This window comes from Drosophila suzukii, chromosome 3 (assembly GCF_043229965.1).
Source record: "Drosophila suzukii chromosome 3, CBGP_Dsuzu_IsoJpt1.0, whole genome shotgun sequence".
Taxonomy (NCBI): domain Eukaryota; kingdom Metazoa; phylum Arthropoda; class Insecta; order Diptera; family Drosophilidae; genus Drosophila; species Drosophila suzukii.
This window is the reverse complement of record NC_092082.1, coordinates 29,508,279-29,527,558: the sequence shown is the minus strand read 5'-3', so window position 1 is coordinate 29,527,558 and position 19,280 is coordinate 29,508,279. Positions and strand designations below refer to the sequence as shown.

Here is a 19,280-nt window from a genome sequence, read left to right as displayed (position 1 = left end):
AGAACCAGAACTGGCCATAATTAATAAATCAAAAAAATTACGTTCTAATTCCATTGTTTCTGGCAAGTTGATGATTTGTTGTTCCATCTTGACAGCCTTTTGTGTTGTTATGCAGCACCAATTCTGTAATGGACAGCCGTTTAGATTAACCTTCTAAAATATTGTCACTCTAACCAGCCACGCTGCCTTTTACAAAGACGTAAGTACCATGACGTATATTTTTAAACACGCCTCTTGTTTTAAAAGTTATTCAAAGTGTGTTAACGCTGAATGCCATGTTTGATAATACAAGTACAATACGTGTAAAACTGATTCATTATTCTGTACTTTTTATGTGAAATGGCTATGCATCTTACATATGGATGTACACCTGAATATCTGCGTGTTATTCTTTTTTAGACCACAAACCGGTGAATTCTATTTTTAAATTCGTTCGCGAATCATTATGATAATATTGGTGTGTGTATATTTTTGTTTTATCAGTTTTGTAAATACATATATTTAAATTTAAAATTAAATGCCTACACATGCATATGTATATATACGTATATATGTTTTCACAAATTTGTAGGGAACTTGCAATTTCGCTTAATACACACAGACATTTAAATCTATGTATTTATATATATGCAAGTAAATATAAAATATATATATGTGCATCTCTAAAATTGTGTATTATATAAATTTAGTCGAAATCGTTGAGGATCGTACCCGGCGTTCATTTTCGAACTTCCATTGGATACTTTGCGGGACGCAGCTATCATCCAAATCCTTTTGGGAAACCGTCTAATTATTATGAACACCCTTTTAAGTTTAGGTATGTTGTTCGGCCTGGTTTTTAAGATTCATCATGGTGGGTGCATCAATATAAATTTTACACGACTAAGTGCTGAATTGATTTTTGTGGCACCCCTTTTTGTAATGTTTTGAAGAGTAATCTTTGAATGTTTAAAAGAAGATCAATGCAGATAATAAAACGTCTAAAATAGCGTGTTACAGTGATGAACTTAATTATATGCAAAGCCAGCATTTTCAACTAAATTTTCAAGACTGTTGCTCTATCTCCTGTGCTAATATTTATGTGGGATTTATAGTGGCTTACAGCGTAAATCTTGCAGTGTACACTTTTAACTTAACGCTAGATACATATGTACATGGGAGTGTATTTAAAAGGAATATTTGAATGACCAAGGTGTCAAATAAAAGTACAAATTATCTAGAATAACTTACGTCTTACCCATGTACAGTGGATCTCAGCTTATTTCGTGCAGAAATAGAATTAAATGTAAGACCAAAGTTCTCCTAAACTAAGAAAGGTATCAACAAAATTTAGCTTGCAGTTTTATATTAGTTTATATTGACTTGTTTTATTTTATTTTTATTTCCGTTAATTAACATTTAAAATTAAAATATATAATAAAAGTGGCTTTACGTGCCGCATCTTATTTCTTGCAGGCAACATAATCCCTAAAACTAGTGTTAAAACATATATTAAAAATTTGTTCAACTCCTTTGTCATGTTTGATAAAATCTTTAAAACATGTTTCCACTGAAAAAAACATTTCTTTTGGATACTTGATTTTATAATGCCAATAGCGTACTTTGAAAATTTACTTTGGGTTGCTGTCCTGGTAAAACTTAAAACTGTACTTCCGTACATGCCCAATCCATACTAAAACCGCGACAGCCTAGCCTTAGTTTTTAGGTGGGTGTTGTGGTGTTCAGAACTCTGTTTGCAGCAAACAAATAGTATTTAATCGGATGAACATTTAGTCAGTTAGGACCAATATAAAAAATTAAGTCAATTCAAACGAAAATTGGTCGAAGAGCATGCTTCCAGAGCTTAATGAAGCTGGGTCGGGTAAAATGAAATTTGAAAACGTTAACGTTCGTTCACCGTTATCCCACTATTGTCCACATTTTAATTTTTTGTCCACATCTAGTCTCCATAATATAAAATTTCAAACATTTGTGAAAATCAAAAAGTTGAAATTTTAGAAAATTTTATCTGTTAGGCCGTTGGTGATATACTCAAGTTTATTAGTCTATTTGTATTTTTACTCAAAATTCGCGTCTATTAACACCGCATTTGCTAAGATCCGGTGTTCCGATTAAAATTTAACTACACTGCCTTAAATTTGCACATTCGGCACGCTTCAGAAGTTTTGTATGTTAAAGGTGCGATCGTCACGACCCTTCACATCGTTAACAGGTGTTTTTGCTTGATTTCTAAAACCTTAAAATCTAATTTTTTCATGGAATAATTGGTTCACCCTTCAGAATTTTGAAAAAGGGAAAACTTAAGAAAATATATTACTTTTGAGTTTTTCACCTTATTTAAAAAACTAAAAAGTTGAATTTTTCAAAAAAAAAAGTTTATGAAATGATTTGTCTACCCGCCCTTCAGTGAACATTTTTAAGTTTTAAATTATTTTGTATTCGTTTCCCACCCCATAGAATACAATTTTTGGACTAAAAAAACATACCCCTCAAAAAACATTTTTAACAAAAAACATAAGCGGTTTATATCAAACAAGTCTTAAAAGACACTGTCAAAAAAATTCACAAGGGTGCACAAAACAGTCAGAATTTCGTGCAATGCCACTTTGCTTTAATACACTTTGAAACATAACTATGAAAGTACTTTACTGTCATTTAAAAACAGCCAATATCTTTTCACTTCACTTCACATAACAATAGACTAATTTTCCGTGTCGTTTTCTACACTTTTTAGAGGGGGAAAGCGATTTTTTAAATTGCTAACAGTGTTTCAGGCTTAAAATTAGAGCAGGTTGCGGAAATACCCCTTATTCCCAAAACCCTAAAAAGTGGTTAAAATAAGGTAAAACTTGTGCTCGGGTAACCATATATTCAAATTCTAGAAAATGGCGAACCGTTCAAAAAGTTGATGTTTTAATTACCTGCTTAAGTTTTGCAAAACCCTTTCGACCACCATACCGCGATTATTATTTTTAGCATGAGTGCAATTTGAAACGAACAACAAATGAAATAATCAAATCAATCCATGAATAAGCTTTAAATAAATTCAACTTTCACCCATTTAATTTCAAACAACTTAAAAATTGTACATTTTCCAAGATTTTCACTTTTTGAAAAATTCTTAAGGGTGAACAAATCATTCCATTAAACATTTTTGAAAAAAATGTATTTTTTGATTTTTTGAATTAGAATTGTCAATTTTTCTACCAAATAGTTACTCTTACGTAATTCGTAAACCCACTACGTTTTAATTACTATAAAAATAATCATATAACTATAAAAAAAACGTAGAACGGACCCAACTAATGGATTGTAGTTAAATAACTTTTTTTTATAGTTATCCAACTCTTAAAATATATTTAGTGAATTTTGTATAGTAAATATATGCCTATAAATAAATAATTAAATTCATAGATACGTTGTTGTAACATGGTAATTTTAAAGAAAACAGGGAAGAACGCTATAGTGGAGTGCCTCGACTATCAGATATCCGTTACTCAGCTAAAGGGACCAACGGGAAATGGAGATATGCAAGCAGAAAAGCGAGATTGAAATGCGCCACCTACCCGCGATCTATATAATATATGGTTATGTGGGCGGTAGACTGATTTAAGAGTTATGGGCGTAAGAGTGGGCGTGGCAAACTTTTTGTTGGGGAAATCGACAGGTATAGACGAGACTAATACATTTTAGTTAAAATTTTTTTCTAGCATGAAAATTGTGGGCGCTACATGTTTTGGCGGTTTGTGTGCGTGGCAAACTTTTTTTTATATCAATCAATAGGTATTGACGAGACTAATACATTTCAGTTAAAATTTTTTTACGTAGCATGAAAATTGTGAGCGCCACAGGTTTTGGCGGCTTGTGGGCGTGGCATATTCGGGTAACAAACTTGCGATGCGTACAAAGCTACGGAATCTAAATCTGAAATCCCAATTCTCTACCTTTGATAATTCCGAGATATCCGTGTTCATACTTACGATTTTTTGAAGTTTGTGGGCGGTTTGCGGGCTTTAAAGTGGGCGTGCCAAACTTTTTTTTTTGTAAATCGATAGGTATTGATGAGAACAATACATTTCAGTTAAAATTTGTATTCTAGCATCAAAACTGTAGGAGCCACCGTTTGTGGGCGTTAGAGTGGGCGTGGCATCCTGCTGCGCTGCGTAAGAAGCTCAGGAATCTGCATGCCAAATCTCAATAGCCTAGCTCTAATAGTTTCCGAGATCTCAGCGTTCATCCGGACGGACGGACAGACGGACATGGCTAGATCGACTCGGCTAGTGATCCTGGTCAAGAATATACAGCTGTGTTCGTTGAAATAGCAGTGTATACGACCTGCACGTATAAAATCGACAAACACTATTATAAACACAACATTGAAACAAAAGTTAAATACAACAGTTTTAATTATTTACTTTTAAATAATTTAGCTGTTTTTTCTTTTTGGGTACTTCAATATTTTAGCAATTATGGATAATAACAAAAAAGAAAGACTGAATTATGGTATTCATTGAAATAGCAGTCTTAAAAGAAAAATATGATAAAATTCAATATGGCTCATAAATAACTTAGTCCTACTAAATATCGATTTGATTACGACCAAATATTTTGTTGTATACCCTTTATTGGCTATTACATGCTAACACCTACGTGGCATGGAGTCCACCAAGTCCTTGCAACGTTTGCGGGAAATCTGACCCCATCCCACCTGCACAACTTGCCAAAGCTGTGGCTTAGAAGTCGGGGATTTCTTGGCAACATAACGCTTATGTCCCTCTATAAGTTCTCAATCGAATTTAAATCCAGGGACTGTGCTGGACACAGCATTACGACAATTTGTTTTTGGCTAAACCATTCCTTGGCCAATTTGTTGGTGTGTTTAGAATCATTGTTCTGCTGAAATGTCCATATTAAAGACATTTCATCATCAGTATACGACAGAATGAAGTTTCTCAGTATATTTACGTAAACATGTTGGTCCATGATCGCATCGATCAAACTTATGGGGCCCACACTGCTGTATGAGAAACATGCGCATACCATGATTTTAAGGCCACCTGCTTAACGGTCTTGAGATTTTGTTTTGGGTGGTACCCGGTGTTTGGTGGTCGACGGACATACTATTTTGAACCTGTTCCACCGATAAACACCAGCTAAGACTCATCTGTCCAAAGGATATATCGACCTTTTGAAAGTGGCTAGTTCAAGTGGCTTTTGGCAAACTTCAACCTGTCTTTGGGGTGTCTTTTACAAAGTAATGGCTCCTTTGGTGGACTTTCGAATTCGAATTTTCAGCAAACAGACTTCGGAGAATAGTGTCATCCCTGATTCTTAAGCTCAGATCCGCTTTTATAGTCCTACAGGATGCAAAAGGATAAGTTTTGCTGAAGCGCACATTGCGAACGTCCTCAATAATTGTGGTTTTCCGTATCGCATAACGTTTTTCGGGCTTCGGTTCATAATTGACATATTGGCTGGACATTTTAAAGGACACTGAATATGTTGATACGTTTTGCCCTCCTTTCTAAGCTTAATCAATTTTTCCTTTCTCCTTTGAAGCAATGAGGTCCTCTACCCACTAAAGTTAATTTTTTCCTATAGTTATAGTTGCTATTATGGTTCAATTTATAATAGTGGTCTTCATTAAAACCCATTTTTACCAAATTACAAATATTTTCGGGACTTTTCCTGGAAGAAAAGCAAAAACTGCTATTTTGGTGAACAGTCAAAATGTTGTTCGTGTGCAAAAATATGAAAGAAACCCAAAAACTGACCAAATCTAATGGGGTTTTTGCTTGTTTTGTGTCTCTATGATACATTCTACAAAAGAAATATACTAGCGATCAACTAACGAAAAGGACTATGCTTATAAACCGTTATATAGTTTCGCTTCTGTCGTACTGCTATTTTAATGAACACAGCTGTATATACTTTCCGACGAATCTAGTATACCCTTTTACACTACGAGTAACGGGTATAAATAGAAATTATCAAAATGCACTTTTTAAAAGTGACATCCAGCTAGAGTGGAAGTACGTTGAAGACGTTGGGACTCTAGGTGTACGAAAGTACACATCAAACCTCCTAAGGCACAAGTTCCATAAGGAGTGGTCTTAACGCTAGCAGACCTAAACTTAGAGGTGAAATAACCCTATGACTTTGACCTCCTAGCCTGGCGGAAGAATGGTAAGAACTACCAGCTTTTTATAAAATAGTGATGGTGTTTTAATAGTTGTTTTTATTTTGCTGTATAGTGTAACATTGGTATATACGGTGTAAGAAAAACTACATTCAGAAGACCATTGGAGTGGTATCATTTTACAACATTGGTAATTCTTCCTTTTTATTTAAATATATTTATTTAAGTACAGAAGCTGGCCTAGAGGATAACACATCTGATTACCAGTCTAAGCTGTATGGGAATCGAATCCCGGTGTAGACTTCCTAAAGATCCTTATCACCCAACTTTATCTATATCTTTTGAGCTTTTTAAAACATTCTTACAAATTGCGGTTATTAATAGCTTGTTTGAGAAAATGTTTTCGGAAATCAGATTATACTGGTCTAAATTTGTACCCTTCGAGGATTGACAGGTTATTTTTATACCCGTTACTCGTAGAGTAAAAGGGTATTCTAGATTCGTCGGAAAGTATTTAACAGGCAGAAGGAAGCGTTTCCGACCACATAAAGTATATATATTCTTGATCAGGATCACTAGCCGAGTCGATCTAGCCATGTCCGTCTGTCCGTATGAACGCTGAGATCTCGTAAACTATATAAGCTACAATACTGGGATTAGGCATGCAGATTCCTGAGATTCCTGCGCAGCGCAAGTTTATTTCAGCAGAGTGCCACGCCCACAAACCGCCCAAAACTGTGGCTCCTACAGTTTTGATGGTAGATAAAACGTTTTAACTGAAATGTATTGTTCTCGTCAATACCTATCGATTGACCTAAAAAAAGTTTGCCACGCCCACAAACCGCCCAAGCCTGTGGCGCCCACAATTTTTACGCTAGATAAAAAATGAAATGTATTGGTCTCGTCAATACCTATCGATTGATCCAAAAAAAAATTTGCCACGCCCACTCTAACGCCCATAACGCTTAAATCTGTCTACCGCCGGTAGGTGGCGCATTTCAATCTCGCTTTGCTGCTTGCACATCTCCATTTCACTTTGGTTCCTTTAGCTGAGTAACGGGTATCTGATAGTCGAGGTACTCGACTATAGCGTTCTTCCTGGTCTTTTTTTAGCAATCCAAGATTTGGATTCCGCTGTCCTACAATTTTACAAATCCATTTATCCTGGGCTTTTTGCCCATCATTAGCTGTTTCCCCTTCTTCCAAGCCCCATGGTTTTTTTTGTCAAATATCCGGATCTCTACTTGACTTTTTCCGTTACTCCTCCATCCGCTTCAAGTTCCTTACTGAAAATAGTCAATCCTATAATCAATACCTTTTACAGTGTAAATAAAACTATCGCATAGATCCAAAACAATTTTTTCTCTTTTGTTAGCTCTAAACGAAAATCTAACTCATTTCCTCCGTCCCTTCGCTAACTCAATAAAATTGAAAAATTCTGCTCCTGTGATTTCAAATTTATTTGATTCTTTTTTCCAGACAACTTATTCTTCTAAACCGTACAACACCACTACACCGCATTCCTAATTCATACCGCACGCTAAAAACATATTCTTATCCCCTTTAACAGAGAGCGACATTTTGGAAGGATTGTCCTCTATTGGCGTTTCATACTAAGCTGGTCCTGATAAGGTGCCAAGCTGCATTTTAAAACAATGTGCGCAAAATCTGTTAATTCCGATTACACGTTTATCAACTTATTAGTCTCTTTGCCTTACCTGCCTAGGATCTGGAATGAGTCCTACATAATACCTCTTCATAAAAAAGGTTCTCGAATGGACATTAAAAATTACCGTGGCATTGCCAAAGTATCATACCTTCTGCAACATCTCTGCAGTTCCCTAATATCCCATTCTCAGCATGGGTTTGTTGGGCATTGATCAACGACGACCAATCTTCTTGATTTCTCATACTTGATTAATCGAGGGTTTCAGTACCGTCTACAAACTGACGTTATATTCACGAATTTTAGCAAGGCTTTCGATTCGGTAAACCATTTACTACTTCTATTCAAACTTTCTTATTTGGGATTCCCAAATAGAGTCGTATTTATCAAACCGCACCCAACGAGTACTTTTTTGAATAAGGTATCTCATATTGTTGATGTTACTTCTGCTGTTCCTCAAGGCAGCCACCTTGGACCTTTACTTTTCATACTTTTTATAAACGATCTCCCTTAAGTTGTATCGTACTCTTCTATTTTATGTACACCGATGACGTTAAAATTTTTTCTCCTATTCTCATTGGTACCTTCATTCACGCCATCAATTTGACCTCAACGAATTTCAGAAGTGGTGCGACAGTAATCTCCTTTTCTTAAACCATGCAAAATGAAATCTTTTGACTTTCTACCGTTCCTCTCCGCATCTTGTTTCCTATAGCTTTGGTAATCACAACTTAGACAGCATTTCCACTTTGAATGACCTTGGAGTCCTTTAAGATAATAAACTATGCTTCAATAGCCATATTACTGCAATGGTGAACAAAGCCATGGGTGTGTTAGCTTTTATAAAGCGACGGTCCAAAAAATTTGAATTATTATTGCTGTGTGTGGAGTCCACAGTATAAGGAGCCTCAAACCATTATCGAATCTATACAAAAGCAATTTCTGATCTCTGCACTGCGTAAGATTAACTTGCCCATTGCGCTTGCCTTTGTGCAGGTCTAATTATGCCCAACATGAACATTATCGTGCAATATGTAACAACAACAGCCTATATAATATATTGTTATTTGATTTAAATATTAGTACTCTTCCGATTGGTATATAAAGACATTTTGTATCATTAGACTCGTAATTATACTCCTTTTTTGTGCCCTATTTTATCCATAGTTAAGCATATGTTTGCAGATAATTGTTAACCAACTTAATAAATATCAATATTATGGGTTCGTGGGCGTTAGAGTAGGCGTGACACTCTTACTCATACGGACAGACGGATTAGCCCCGCTGATGCTGCAGGGAGTCTCCCAGCATGTCATACATGACCACGGTTGGTGAGCCATCAACATCCAGCCTTCTCTTCTTTGGGGCGGCCTTTTTCCTCTTCCCTATGAAAGTACACATAAAATCATATAAATGTTATAAAACCAAACACGAATAGAGCAACTTACGTAGGAATATAATTACTCGAGTACCTCATCCGCTAGCGCGGCTTCCAGCTCCGTTTCAGCTGCAAAGTAGCTGATAGTGGTGGAGTCCAGTGACTCTTCAATGGAGATCTTATCTCAGATCGCACTACTAGTGGATCTGGTATAATACAAATGATTAGTACAACGTTACCAAATTCTTTTGGCCAGAACCTACCTCCAGCAAGAAGTCCATGTACGAATTGAATTCCCACTCGGCATGCTCCTTCTCCAGAGGATCTCCTTCTCCAGCACTTGCACTCTTCTGCTTCCTCACCTTGTTGTGGTACCGAAGGCTGTCCCGCAGGTACTTCCAAGCCAGCTTGCAACTATTATATAAACATAATATATTATATATATATACATTATATATGACTACAAATATTTAATAATGCAAAATTAAAACTTACAATCTTTGTCCATGACCAGCGCTATCTTCTCCTAGGGTTATCTTCATAATAACAGCATCGAAATGCTGCTTGTGAATCAAGTCCCACAATACTGGGCGCCCCTCTACTAGACGAGTCGATCAAGTCCGTCGCTGAGATCTCGGAAACTAGAAGAGCTAGGGTGTTACGAATTATTAGGAATTGGCATGCAGATTTCTGAGCTTTTTACGCAGCGCAAGTTTGTTTCAGCAATGTGCCACGCCCACAAACCGCCCGAAACTGTGGCTCCTACAGTTTTGATGCTATTGGGTTGGCAAGAAAGTCATGTCGTTTTTTTCAATATTTTCAAAGATGATTTATTTATATCAGGACTTATAATTAATCAATTATGTATTGGCCGTTTTGTTCGACCACTAATGACCATCTCTCGGGCAGCTGCATAATTCCGCGCTCGAAGAACTTTTGGTCTTTTCCAGCAAAGAATCGAGACAAGTGGTTTTCGACAGCCTCATCTGAATCAAAGTTTTTACCATTCAAAGAGTTTTGAAGAGAGCGAAACAAATGGTAATCTGAAGGTGCTAAGTCCGGACTATAAGGTGGATGTGGTAGCACTTCCCAATTCAGCTCCGTTAATTTTTGCCGAGTGACCAAAGATGTGTGGGGCCTAGCGTTGTCATGGTGAAAGACTATACCCTTGCGATTAGCTAGTGCCGGCTCCTTTTCTTTAATTTTTTCCGCCAAATTGGATAGCTGGCGACAGTACACATCTGAATTGATGGTTTCATTCCGTCCCAGCAGCTCAAAGTGCACTACACCCTTCCAATTCCACCAAACAGACAGCATAACTTTCCTCTGATGGATATCGGCCTTTGATGTGGCTTGGGCTGGCTCATCTTTCTTGCTCCATGATCTTTTTCGTTGGACATTATAAACAACCCACTTTTCGTCGCCAGTAATGATCCGCTTCAAAAAAGGATCGTTTTTAATCCGTTGCAGCAGAGAATAGCAGATGTTGATACGCTTAGTTAGGTGAATTTCCTTTAAGTTATGCGGAACCCAAACATCGAGCTTGCTTACGTAGCCAAGTTTCTTCAAATGGTTTTCAACCGTTGTATGCGACACACTGAGCTTCTCTGACATCTCCCGCGTTGAATAGCGCCGGTTTTCATCCAGCAAAGCCTGAATTTGTTCGTCAAAAACGGCCGATGGTCGACCAGAACGTGGGGCGTCTTTAACTCCAAAATCTCCAAGCCTGAATTTGGCAAACCAGCGCTGACATTGGCGATCACTCATGGCATCTTTACCATACACTTCGCACAATTTTTCGCGAGCTTCGACCGCTTTTTTTCCTCTTCGGAAGTAAAAAAGCAAAATATGCCGAAAATGCTCACTTTGGTCCTCCATGTTTAATTTGCTATAGCTTCCACAAATGTTATCGAATAATTACCAAATTTTCGTCGATAGTACCTAAGACAATAAGCTTTAAAACGATACTTAAAAGTGTGACCCTGGTGCTCGATTAGTCGTAAATAAATTAGATTAAAAACGATTACTAAAAAAAACGACATGACTTTCTTGCCCACCCAATAGAATAAAAATTTTAACAGAAGTGCATTGTTCTCATCAATACCTATCGAGTGACCCAAAAAAAAATTTGCCACGACCACTTCAACGCCCACAAACCACCCACAAACTTCAACAAATCGTAAGTATGGACGCGGATATTTCGAAAACTATCAAAGATAGAGAATTGGGATTTTATAGCCACGGACGCAGCGCAAGTTTGTTACGCGAATATGCCACGACCACTCTGTGGCGCACACAATTTTTACGCTAGATACAAAATTTTAACTGAAATGTATTAGTCTCGTCAATAACTATGGATTGACCCAAAAAAAGTTTGCCACGCCCACTCTACCGCCCATAACGCTTAAATGGTGGCGCATTTCAATATCGCTCTGCTGCTTGCATATCTCCATTTCCATTTGGTCTCGGGTACCTGATAGTCAAGGTACTCGATTATAGCGTTCTTCCTTGTTTTCTGTTTACTTTTGTTCGCCGATTTTGGAGTACAAGTTCCTTTTCTAGACTGTTATGTTTTGTTCAATCCCGACTGTTCATTACAAAATATTAGAAAATGTGGGCGCTAGACGGGTCCTAGCGTTATTGGCTTTAGAGTGGGTGTGACACCCTGCTGCTTAATCCCAACATTCTAAATAATATAGTTTCCGAGATCTCAGCTTTCCCACGGAAAACCGGATATGGCAAGATCGAATCGACTAGTTATCCTGATCAAGAAAATATATACTTTACAAGGTCGGAAACGCTTCCTTCTACGTTGAATACTTTTTCGACGAATCTAGTATAGCCTTTTACTCTACGAGTTGCGGATATAATAAACGAATGGTAACATTTTTCACATATTCTATTATTGAATAGCCCCAAAATTATTTGTAGAACACGGCCATTTCATTTATATTACGAAAATTTCGATTTGTCTACATTATTTTTCTTATGATGTCAGTGGCTACCATAAATACAGTGATATGTTGGAATTTCATTTGTGTCCAGCGAATCTTTTGTGTACACCAACCATACATTTATTTATTCCGATTACAATACAATTAATTGATTAAGGTTGTCTTTCTTTTTTTCAGACTGTTGTACAATATTAATATTGCTGTTAGGACCAGTACCAGTAGACTAAAAACAGAATCAACTCACAAGAACTTACTTATATATCCCAAACTAATTTTTGAAGCTCAAGAAAAAAAAAGGGACAATTTAAAAAAAATGACGCTTCCCAGTGCGGCTCGTGTGTATACAGATGTGAATGCGCACAAACCAGATGAATATTGGGACTATGAAAACTATGTCGTTGATTGGGGCAATCAAGATGATTATCAACTGGTCCGTAAATTAGGACGTGGAAAGTATTCTGAGGTTTTTGAGGCTATTAATATAACGACCACAGAAAAGTGCGTTGTCAAAATTCTGAAACCCGTGAAAAAGAAGAAGATTAAGCGTGAAATAAAAATTTTGGAGAACTTACGTGGAGGAACTAATATTATTACACTGTTGGCCGTTGTAAAGGATCCAGTATCCAGGACTCCGGCGTTAATTTTTGAACACGTCAATAACACCGATTTCAAGCAACTTTATCAAACATTAACTGATTATGAGATTCGCTACTATTTGTTTGAGCTTCTTAAGGCACTTGACTACTGCCACAGCATGGGAATAATGCATCGCGATGTGAAGCCTCATAATGTTATGATCGATCACGAAAACCGGAAACTGCGCCTTATTGATTGGGGACTTGCTGAATTTTATCATCCCGGCCAAGAGTATAATGTGCGGGTGGCGTCAAGATACTTTAAAGGACCCGAATTACTGGTAGATTACCAGATGTATGATTATTCACTTGATATGTGGTCACTGGGTTGCATGTTGGCATCGATGATATTTCGAAAAGAGCCGTTCTTTCACGGTCATGATAACTATGATCAATTGGTACGCATTGCTAAGGTGCTGGGCACCGAAGAGCTCTATGCATATTTAGATAAATACAATATTGACTTAGATCCAAGATTTCACGACATTCTACAACGTCACTCACGAAAACGATGGGAAAGGTTTGTTCATTCTGACAACCAACACCTCGTTTCTCCAGAAGCACTAGATTTTCTAGATAAACTATTGCGCTATGATCACGTGGATCGACTCACAGCTCGCGAAGCTATGGCTCATCCGTATTTTTTACCTATCGTCAATGGACAAATGAATCCCAATAATCAGCAATAAGTTCTTTCACTATGATGAATACTGTGTTTCGAAATCGGGATAGCAGCCATTTAACATTTATGATAACAATTACAAAAAATATAAACTCCGAAGAGAAATAAAATAAATTAAGCTACTGTCTTAAAAAGCTCGATTTAATGATCTGTCTGTCTTATAGGGAAATAAACCAAAATACACCAAGTCCTTATAGTAAAATTCATGTTTTGCAGAATATTCTATTTATTATTATTATATAAATTTCAACCAAATATCTTATTCTAATTCTAATCAAATTTTTTTGTATGTTTTTTTATACGTTATACTGTGATTCAATATTTTCCACTTTGTTGAAGATTTCATTTAAATTGGATGAATATATTACATCAATATAAAATTGATATATTATAACATTATTGGTCAATCCCGATGGCCCTTTATAGCTTTGATGGCTAAGGCATTTTAATTGATTAAATAGAGTTGAATTATTTTTACGAGGCCAAACGAAATTTTTTCGAGTTTGGTGAATACAAAAAAAAGTACATTTTGAGACGTATTATATACTCACTTGATTATTCACAAAAAAGCAGTAAAAATAAACTGTTAGCAAATAATTCTAAAAGCGTGAACATTATTTTTGAATTCGTACGCGTTTATTGCAGGCACCGAAAGTAAACTTTTTTTTGTCAAACTGTGTGCAGAGGCTATAAGGTTAATTTTATGTAAAAAATAATTTGCCAAAAAAAAAAATCAAAAATATTTTTTGACAAAAAAAAATCTTAGCCTCTGCACACTGCCGCTTAAAATCGTTGCCATTTTAAGCGGATTCTTGGTCGCATAGAGAATCGCTCAAGCAAACAGCTGATCGGCATAATCAAATCGCATCCAAAGGGAGAAAAGCTTTTCCGTAAAAAAACGGAAAGCAACGCAAAACTAAATACAATACAAGAATGATTTCTTGATTGCTATTAGCAAACTGATCAAGGATGGGCTTTCCAATCAGCCAATCGTTGTAAAAATTGATTAGAGCCAGCAAGGACGCCACGAGAATTTTCGAAAGTCAGAACCTTTGGGAACCAATTAACAATTTGTAACTTCTTCCTCGCGTAAGACTCTTTGACTATGTCGTTGTATTTGAGAAACAATTTTGGGCAATTTTAAGGGTGAATGCGCCATCAAGGGGCTAATATTCGTTTTGGTGCAACAGGTACCGGCATTTTTATACTTTTTGAAGTTGTTCTTAGAGCAACAATGATCCTGATTTGTGTATGTATTGATTGAACTTATATTAAGGGGGTATTCTAGTCTAGAAATTTGAAAAAATCGAATTTTTTTTTTTTCATAATTCGGTAGTTTAGATATTTAAAAATATCTCCCTAAACGGATTATTCAAAATTCAAATTATTTTTAAAATTATGGCTGATTAAGAGAATGTAAGTTATACGTGCTATTCTATCAGTTAAACTGCCTGAAATTTAACGTAAAACTTTAAACGCGTTTTTCTCCAAACTACTTTTTCTGATACGGTAGCCATAATATTTCAAGTTCTAATCAGCCGATTTACTTAAAATTTGGCATGAATATTCTTTCAATATCTCTCTATCGCATGAACCAACAAAAAATTGGAATTTAAAATTTGTAATATTTTTAAAAAATTAGATAAAATTACAAAATTAGTAAAAAAAATCGACCTTTTTTTTGAGTGGCCGCCATTTTATGAAAAAAATTTTTTTTTTTAGTTTGGCTGGTTCATGACAGCGACTTTCGTACTGACTAAGAATCTTTTTTTTTTTTATTTTTCAAATGACCACAAGGGTAGAAATCATGGCGACGAGGACACGGCCTTTTTTTTTCCCCCTCTACTTCAAGGACGCATAACTCGATGAAAAAAAAATATTTTTTTTTTAAATTTTATTTTTTGTACTCTTCTAAGTTAAATAAACAAATTATAAAAAACCCGACAGTAAAAATATCAATTGTTTAGTTTTAATTAATTGTTAAAAAAGGCTCGAAACTAGAGCCTCTAGACTAGAATACCCCCTTAAGCAATTCTTAGCATATTAAAAAAAAACAATTTTTGTGCAAAGTAACTGATTTCTTTTTAAATAGTCCGCTTTTAATATTATTATTTTTGTTAACTTTTAACTAAATATTTAAATTCTGTGCCTCTTCCGAAAAAATCATCTTTTATTTAGCAAAGAACGGAACAATTTTAGTTCAAAGTAACTGATTTTTTTTAAATAGTCTGCTTTTATTATTTTTATACCCGTTACTCGTAGAGTAAAAGGGTATACTAGATTCGTCGGAAAGTATGTAACAGGCAGAAGGAAGCGTTTCCGACCCCATAAAGTATATATATTCTTGATCCGGATCACTAGCCGAGTCGATCTAGCCATGTCCGTCTGTCCGTCCGGATGTACGCTGAGATCTCGGAAACTATGGGAGATAGGCTATTGAGAGTTGCAAGTTTGTTTCAGCAGAGTGCCACGCCCACTCTAACGCCACAAACCGCCCAAAACTGTGGCTCCTACAGTTTTGATGCTAGAACGAAAATTTTAATTGAAATGTATTGTTCTCATCAATACCTACCGATTGACCCAAAACAAAGTTTGCCACGCCCACAAACCGCCCAAACCTGTGACGCCCACAATTTTAATGTTAGATAAAAAATTGTAACTGAAATGTATTGGTCTCGTCCATACCTATCGATTGATCCAAAAAAAAATTTGCCACGCCCACTCTAACGCCCATAACGCTTAAATCTGTCTACCGCCGGTAGGTGGCGTATTTTAATCTCGCCTTGCTGCTTGCATATCTCCATTCCCCTTTGGTCCCTTTAGCTGAGTAACGGGTATCTGATAGTCGAGGTACTCGACTATAGCGTTCTTCCTTGTTTTTTTTTAACTTGTAACTTAATATTTAAATTTTGTGCCTCTTCCGAAAAATTATATTTTATTTAGCAAAGAACGAAAACGTTTTTTTCATTTATTAAGTCTAGTTCCAATTGCTTTATGAAAGTGAAGTCGGAGGTATTTTCTTATAATTGTGATGTATTTCTGCTTTAGAGCTATTGTGATGTCTTAGTAATCAAACCAAAACCCCTCTTAACGAGGTAAAAAATAGAAAAAATAAACATACAGAAGTTCTTTTATCATAATTTGTGACGAAAAATAATTTTACATCAGAAAAAAACACTTTATAAAATGTACTCACTTGTCCCGCTTCAACAAAATATTTAAGATTTTACACACACGAACATTTTTTAATGTAGCGTGCCGAAAAAGTTTTTTTTAATTTTTAATTAATTTTTAAACGTACAATAACGTGTTATATGCTAAAATGTAAAGAGTCTCATGGGCTATACAATAAAATAAGATACAAGTTTTCAAGGAAATCGATTGAGCCGTTTTTGGGAAATTAAAACTTCAAAATACCTTTACAACGAGGTATAGCCCAAGTCTGTAGCTTCAGTAGTACAGAAGTTAGTGCCTTCCAAAATTTCGCTTTTTATAGCTGTTTTCCCGCTAAACTAGCGGTTTTTTTTTTTTAAAGTCGTAGAACTAATGTTTCTTATATCGAAACCATCTAAAATTTCGAAGATCCTAAAACATCATTTTGAAACAAACTGACAGTTATTTTTATACCCGTTACTCGTAGTGTAAAAGGGTATACTAGATTCGTCGGAAAGTATGTAACAGGCAGAAGGAAGCGTTTCCGACCCCATAAAGTATATATATTCTTGATCAGGATCACTAGCCGAGTCGATCTAGCCATGTCCGTCTGTCCGTCTGTCCGTCTGTCTGTCCGGATGAACGCTGAGATCTCGGAAACTATGGGAGCTAGGCTATTGAGATTTGGCGTGCAGATTCCTGAGCTTCTTACGCAGCGCAAGTTTGTTTCAGTAGAGTGCCACGCCCACAAACCGCCCAAAACTGTGGCTCCTACAGTTTTGATGCTAGAATAAAAATTTTAACTGAAATGTAGTGTTCTCATCAATACCTATCGATTGACCCACGCCCACCCTAACGCCCATAAACCGCCCACAAACTTCAAAAAATCGCAAATATGAACGTGGATGTCTCGGAAACTATCAAAGAGAGAATTTGAATTTCAGATTTAGATTCCGTAGCCTTATACGCAGCGCAAGTTTGTTACGCGAATATGCCACGCCCGCTTTTACGCCCACAAACCACGAAAACCTGTGACGCCCACAATTTTTATTCTAGATAAAAAATTTTAACTGAAATGTATTGGTCTCGTCAATACCTATCGATTGCCACGCCCACTCTAACGCCCATAACGCTTAAATCTGTATACCGCCGGTAGGAGGCGCATTTTAATCTCGCTTTGCTTTTTGCATAACTCTATTTAGCAGAGTAACGGGTATCTGATAGTCGAGGTACTCGACTATAGCGTTCTTCCTTGTTTTATTTTCAAAAGTCCCCCAAAATCTTGTTTTGCATGTTACTTTTGAACGGAGCATCTGATTTTAAGTCATTCCTCATTTGACGCGTATTTTTAGTGAGAACACAACTAGGTGAACAGCTGGGGGTAATTATCCCCACCGGCCCCAACAGATAAAATTTGTACTTTTTCTCTTTCTCTCAAACCAATTGATTTTCTTAAAGTCTTGGTATGCAATCCTTTTAGTTGTTGCAATACCTTTCGATTGATGTATCACTCGTAACAAGTGGACGATTACTGTAGATTTTAATTTCTTCGTGTATATATACATAGTAGTCGCCTTCGCACACCCTCCTGGTGCGCTTCGTCCCTACGCAAACTGCCGTCCACAGTGATGTTAAAAAATAGTGTTATTAGCTTGTTCCAAAGGTCTTGCGTTATATGTGTGTGTCTAAAGCAGAAAAAAGATTAAATTAATTATATTTTGATCGATGTTTCATGCAATCAGGACATTTAATTATAAAATTTTAGAGAATGCCCTCTAAAAACGCTTAGACATTTTGTGAAGCCTTATCCGTGGTATAATATGCCACCAACTCTGCACAAGTTTTATTTTTTTACTGAGGAAGCAAGAAATAAAGACATTACAAAAACAAAACAGTGAGTAAGAGCGGTTCGATATATAATTTCCTATAAAGCTCACCGCGATATCGAATAACGAGGCCACATCAACCATTTTAAAAACTAGGGAAATTATCGTTTTTCGCCTGGGTGGCATCATTGGCAAAGTCTCAAAAGAGGGCGGCAGAGAAAATGGTGTCTCTATTTAGATTCTTACTCTACTCTACTCTATGGACATAATGCGGTAAGATTAGTTAACAGATTGTGGTAGGCTAGCGACATGCGCGGACAGCTTGAAGACGTTGACGGCGTCGGGCGCAGGCAGCGCAGGGATAGACGCGGACAACGTTGGGACGAGGACAGCGTGCAGATTTGATGGAGTTCCTGAGAAGAATACAGCAATGCAACAGTCCCCCAAGCGAAATTACCGGTTGAACAAGGAGCAGGTAACTCTCGTGTTAACGAGTGCGGCTCCTACACCCGCGAGTAGTGGCGTGGGAAATAAGCAGGTGAAGAAGAAAGTGAAAGCTATTACGGCGCCCCTGATTCACAGCCAGACGACTGCGACCACGGTAACAGCTTCCCAGCCTGGAATTGTTGTCACCACGGTTGGAGCTATAGAACCAGGACAGGTCCAGCCACTCCCAATGTTGGATCTCTTATAGAGAATCGCAACGCTGGAGAGGGAAATGGAAGGCGTGAGAGCCCGGAACAACATGAACATGCACAAAGATTGCGTAACACTTGGCGAAGTCGGCGTGGTTAATGCAGCGTCAGGGCCGCCGGATTGGTCCGCAATTGTTCACGAGTGGTAACGG

The 19,280-nt window shown here is 36.8% G+C and overlaps 1 protein-coding gene across 1 annotated transcript; it reads left to right on the top strand.

The window, feature by feature from the left end:
• The first annotated feature begins 78 nt into the window (after nucleotides 1-78).
• On the top strand, nucleotides 79-13,656 carry CkIIalpha (casein kinase II subunit alpha). Its single transcript, XM_070996500.1, has 2 exons — nucleotides 79-199; nucleotides 12,315-13,656. Exon 2 carries the CDS (start codon nucleotides 12,451-12,453, stop codon nucleotides 13,459-13,461), a length of 1,011 nt encoding a protein of 336 aa, XP_070852601.1. The 5' UTR covers nucleotides 79-199; nucleotides 12,315-12,450; the 3' UTR covers nucleotides 13,462-13,656.
• The last annotated feature ends 5,624 nt before the right edge of the window (nucleotides 13,657-19,280 follow it).

Coding starts and splice junctions, on each gene's coding strand:
- CkIIalpha (XM_070996500.1), top strand. CDS start 12,451: ATGACGCTTCCCAGTGCGGCTCGTGTGTATACAGATGTGAATGCGCAC.